Here is a 5703-nt window from a genome sequence, read left to right on the forward strand (position 1 = left end):
TACTACTGGTCATATAAAAGTACGTTGTGCACAATATGCAGACACAATACCCAATAATAAAGGATGATAAATAGCTAGTGTATGTTGTATTATATACTTTATATTATTTTAATACTTACTTCTTATATGAAAAGAAAGTTTATTATAAAACAGTATATTACTGTGTTATTTCAGGCACAGCTTTATATACCTCAGGTTTACAATGACTCTTAATTGTATTATATATCTAGCACTTTAATCTCATGCTATCTTATTCAAATGGTCCTAGAAGAAATGAACTATAATATACATTTTGATATATGTCTACATGCACATGTAAATACATGTAGATTATGTGTACAAATATGGTAGCTTGGGTGTGTGATTAATTATACTCTCTGGTTTTTATACAACAAAATTGTCATAACATACTACCTGCCCTGCTACCACTTCATGTGTGTGCGCATGTGTGTGAAGGTTCACTTAACAGTTCAAAACATCCCATGGGGTAAGCATTAGTTGTGTTTCAGAGATGAAAAATTAATGTCTCTAGAAGTTAACTAACATATTCAATGGCTTTTAGGTGAGCAATTCAAATGAGATCCAGGGTATACAATGGTAGTTATTTTAACAAGATTATATTGCCCCCCCCTCAAAATATGCAAAAGTCTAAATTTTAAGGTGATACAATGTCATTTATAAGTTGCTTAATATCATCTGAATATCCTGTGTTTTAGAACACACAAAATTGAGCTTACTATGCAATGATCTTTATAACCTACTGCCTTTCTAGGTTTCATGCATGGCCTGAGCTTTGCAGACAAACAGCAGGCACTCAGACAACTGTGCCTGGACAATGCAGCTTGCAGTTTAATTACCAACAACCCAACTGCTGACTCTGATCTTTTCACTGAATGCTAACAATTACAAGCACATGTTCAGACACACTGTGCTTCAGAGCAGGCTTTCATGTTAAGGGCATTTAGCTCTGCTGTAACTAATGACAGCCTCATGGGACAGAGAGGATGCTCAGGCTCTGAAGCAGTCACTCTGCCGTTTGTCAACTACTTGTCATTCTTGTGTTGACCCTTCAGGGGACGAGGCAAGAGTGACCATCATCATTCCATATCCCTTACAGCTGGGGAAGAACATGGGAGCCATAGCTGTGTGACAGGGAAGGGAAATGACAGGGGCATCTCTTCTGGCATGGAATACAGATTTCATTGATGGAAAGGGACAGCCTTCAGAACATTCCTTCACCTCCGTGGGCACCAATCTAAGCAGTGACTGCTTTGCCCATTTGACAACCAGACTGGTCTCCATACAGCATCATTACCTGACCACCCACTCATAGGGGTACAAGCTCTAAGTTCTAGAAAACTCAAAATTACAAATAACTGTTGTATGACCGGGCTTTCCTTTCTGGTAAAAGTCCACAGCTTCATCAACAGCTTGTCCAGTGTCTCATCACTAGGAAATGCCAACATCTTTCTCCAAGCCTCATAAATGCCAAAGCTGTTGTTAGGTTTGCCAGACCCCAGCACGCTTAACAGGTTCACTGTTTTGCAAAGGAAACTTTGTTTTCTCAGGAGTCTAAACTAAATGTAGGTATAACCATGACCTTCCATATGAGTAAAATAAACAAGGCTGGTGATTTCCCTTTGTCTCAAAGCTAAGAAACCATGCTTAATCTCTTCTGTGGAAAGCTGAGAGTAAGTAACAGTCTTCACTTATGCAACAGACAGAAAAATACTCGTCACCTCAAGTGACCTCCCCGTCGGTGAGGAGAGAAGAAGCAATTAACAGACAGGTACTGCAGCTCCATTCGGGGTGTGTGACATGCTTGGAGAGCTTCTCAGGTCCAACACTGACTTTGGATGAGCTCACAGGAAAGGTGGAGAAACCAAAGCTTTCCATATAAATATGACCCTTCTAGTGCACGGCACATTCAGCTCCAAGTGGCTCTCAGATCGCTAGCCTCCTCATCACAGCCCTCTCCACCATGAAGGTCATCGGGGGCCTCATTCTGTTCTTCATGGCAACCTATGTCTGCCACAGCTTGGGTGAGTTGGGTGTAGTCAGTGTCACATACGGTCCTGAAGGTTGCTTCTTTTTCCATATGTTTTCTCCTAGGATCTAAGCTGATGATATAAATAGCGGGTCAAGCAGACTTAAAGTGAAAGAAACAGTTCTGGCCAGGGAGAAGGATCGTGGTTCTACCTGTACTTTGAGGGAGTGGGTTTAATGTCATCCCTTGAAGGCATTCTTACTTGGCACCCATGGACACAAAGGGTCCTAATTTCTTTATAAATTGTATTGCATACAGACATACACAACCGTGTCAGTAGATGGTTGCTCCTCGGAGCGGAGATGCAGAGTCCTAGGTGTCTTTGTGGATCCATATGGTAGGGTTGGAATAAAACATGCTGCTCTAGAAGGCTCAAGTTAATGATCCAGCCTTTAAATTGTGAAAAGAGGTTTAGTTAAAATAAATGTCTAACACATTAAAGACATTCATTTACTTTTCTTTTTGTGTCTTTGAGATAGGGTTTGGCTATATAGTCCCATTGCTATGTAGCCCAGGCTGTCCTTGGGCTTACAGAGATCTGCCTGCTTTTGCCTCCAGTGTGCTTTGATTAAATGTGTGCATCACCACGTAGAGCTCTTTTTATTTCTGTGTGTTGACTAATAGAGAAAGTATATCAATGATAAGGAGTCAGTGGAAATTGACTGTATCAAGTCTCCCATAAGTTCCAGAAAGAATATATAAATTCACCTTCCTGATTTAAGGGCTTATCATTGGCCATTCCAGTTCCTAAGCAAACAGCTGTGGTGGGGTCTATGCTGAGATGCATTGCCAAAAGAAATGAGAAATTTTTGATGGAAAGACAAGACAACATTGATTAATATAATTCCAGGTTTTGCTTTATTTTTAATATTCCATTGTATTTGTCTTCCAGAAGTGACCAGTCACCCTTTACCAACGGTAAGTATGTTGAACAAAATTTTAATTTCAATTTCTATTGGCTATTATTTAGTCAGCAAATATTTGTGAAAGATGGATAGATAGTTCAGGTCGTGTGTTTAGGGAAGCAACAGAGGAGACAAGCACAGATGAAGAAACATTTTCCCCAGTTGTAAATAGGCATTATAATAGAACTTCTCTTACTCAAGTGTCCTAAATATTAAATAATGGGAGATCGCATAACACTAAAGCTAACAATCTGACACAGAAGTGCTCAGCGATTGCTCACCAAGTTTGGCATTAAAAAGGAGGAAGGGTGCTGGCACTGCTGCTATTTGCCATGGTGGTAATGCCACTATAAAAACAGCTTTAACAGGGGCTGGAGAGTTGGCTCAGCGGTTAAGGGCATTGCCTGCTCTTCCAAAGGTCCTGAGTTCAATTCCCGGCAACCACATGGTGGCTCACAACCATCTGTAATGAGGTCTGGTCCCTCTTCTGACCTGAAAGAATACACGCAGAATATTGTATACAATATTTTTAAATATTTTTTTAAAAAAAGAAACAGCTTTAACAGCAACAGGAGCAAGACTTCAGCTCTTGCAGTCTCTCATCTAGTTGATCCAATGTAGTTATACTTGCGGTATTTGAGAAAACCAGGACTTTCTCTTGTGTCTCACCAGGTGGACTGTGACATATACAAGAAGTACCCAGTGGTAGCCATCCCCTGCCCCATTGAAAACATACCAGTCTGTGGTTCAGACTATATCACCTACGGGAATAAATGCAAGCTGTGTACAGAGATCTTGTGAGTATCAGATACAAAGAAAGTGTACTGGGAACAATGTTGTCTACTCAATCCTTCCCCTTCCCAGGATCCCTCTTAACTCTTTATACTCTACTTATTTCCATGCAGAACAGAGCATGGGAAGAAAACTCCAATTGTAACTGAATCAGACTAGGGTTGGGCCAGCTATTCTGCTGAACTGCTCCTACCCCAGCACATATCTCTAATTATTGTAATTCTAGGAAGGAATGTGTTTTCAAGCTCATATTTGCTCCTGCAACTGAGAGGCAAGTCAGGAGTCACCAAATGGGTTAAAGTGGTCATTTGGAGTGGCCCCCAAACCCAAGTACAAGATTTATTATTTTAAAAGTGGAGTTCCACACAACTTCCTATATGAAGAAAGGTTCCTGAGTAATTGAATAGCTGGAATCCACTATCTCGCATTATTTCTAAAATACTAAACAACTTTAATTCATCTGGACTTTATTCTCAAGTTGCTACAGGCTCTAAGTAAGGATCAGAAGTCTTAAGGGAGAAAAGGCAATGAAAATGATTGGTTTGCTTTTTTTCTAAAATGAAGAATACAGGCTGTTATAATTGTATCAATATCCCACAGACATGTTTTGTTTAGGTATTTTGTTTGACCTGCACAGTATTTGGGAAAATAGTAATTAGGTAGATAGTCCCCTTGTAAAGTGTAAGATGAAAGTTAACATTTACTATCTTATACCAAATTCACTTTTTGTCATTGTTAACTACCTTTTACCCACCAGCATTGGGGACACTTACGTACTGTGTTTTCACCTTTGTGGTTATCTTAGCAAATTAAAATAACAGATTGGACCTGAGCCCAGAGAACATGTCCACACACATTTCCGTTTGGGAAGTTTCCCTTCACAGAGGAAAGATTCATTGATGCAGATGCATAGGCAATCCTGGACCATGAAACTAGGCATGTTCAAGGCCACTAACCCCTGAGAAGAACATGGTGAAGGTCTTCCTTGGTATTGCAGTATCTAGCTCCAGTACTGACTTGCTGAGAGATGGGCTACTTCAACTCCTTTTGTGGAGTCTTCTTGTTCTTTCAATGCCTTGGGTGATCTTGCCTCTGGTATTCGTGGAAGAAGTAGATTGGGATAGACTTATCACTGAAGCAGAGAAGCTCTCCTCTGTGGCAACAGCACAATGTTCTGGAGTCTTCCTCTCTGTGGAAAGAGGTTCTATTCCACAGCCTTGTTCTTATCTGTAAAATAGGTCCCACTGCTACTTCAGAGTTTTTGTATATCTTTTCAACGTTTATATGTTCCTGATCTTGTAAAAGTCCTGTTCATCATGTCTTCACTCAGGAGGAGTAATGGAAAAATTCAGTTTCTTCATGAAGGGCACTGCTAACTTCCCCATGGACAAAGAAAGAACGATGATGCCTTCATGGTGTGCAGGCGTGTGGGCTCTGGTGGACTTCCCTCCTTTGCTGATGTTCTAAGGTGGCGTCAGGTCTAGGTTCAGTCGTCCTCACTGACAACCCTTGTGTTCATCCCTATTGACTCACGTTTCCTGCCAAATTACCTTGTTTTCTCATCTGAATAAAATACAGATCTCTCCAGAAAGTTTACTTTACTTATGCTTGTTTGTTTCGTCAGTAAAATATAGCATCTTAATGATAAAGTAAACTGAGAAATAGAAGTAGACAAATCTTGTTGTTCGGTAAAATTGTAGAACAAAGAACCCAGAGTGGTTTTCAAAATCGTACACATCTCAGTCACATACAAGATGTCTACACACAGATCCATAGGTGCCGAGTGACTCCTGCCTGTCTTTCAATCTGTAACTACTGTCTCTGGATGATATTATGTTTATTTTCATTTTTTTATAGTCCATAAATCAAACCTCTTTCATTCTCAGAAGTTATTCCCAGAGAATCTGTTGTCCCATTTTTTTCTATACCATTGCTTCTGGGCCAATCTGCAGTAGAACA

The 5703-nt window shown here is 40.2% G+C and overlaps 1 protein-coding gene across 1 annotated transcript; it reads left to right on the plus strand.

Annotated features, from left to right (window-relative positions):
- The first annotated feature begins 1830 nt into the window (after window positions 1-1830).
- On the plus strand, window positions 1831-5345 carry LOC125390637 (serine protease inhibitor Kazal-type 7). Its single transcript, XM_048419696.3, has 4 exons — window positions 1831-2042; window positions 2940-2965; window positions 3625-3749; window positions 5075-5345. Exons 1-4 carry the CDS (start codon window positions 1982-1984, stop codon window positions 5118-5120), a joined length of 258 nt encoding a protein of 85 aa, XP_048275653.3. The 5' UTR covers window positions 1831-1981; the 3' UTR covers window positions 5121-5345.
- Window positions 5346-5703: the final 358 nt, after the last annotated feature.

Source organism: Myodes glareolus, chromosome 13 (assembly GCF_982192425.1).
Source record: "Myodes glareolus chromosome 13, mMyoGla1.1, whole genome shotgun sequence".
Lineage (NCBI taxonomy): Eukaryota > Metazoa > Chordata > Mammalia > Rodentia > Cricetidae > Myodes > Myodes glareolus.

What these genes read in the sequence shown, in the direction of transcription:
- LOC125390637 (XM_048419696.3), top strand. Translation starts at nt 1,982, where the DNA reads ATGAAGGTCATCGGGGGCCTCATTCTGTTCTTCATGGCAACCTATGTC. An exon ending in CCAGTCACCCTTTACCAACG is followed by an intron (nt 2,966 to 3,624) that starts GTAAGTATGTTG and finishes GTGTCTCACCAG; the next exon opens with GTGGACTGTGACATATACAA. An exon ending in AAGCTGTGTACAGAGATCTT is followed by an intron (nt 3,750 to 5,074) that starts GTGAGTATCAGA and finishes GTCTTCACTCAG; the next exon opens with GAGGAGTAATGGAAAAATTC.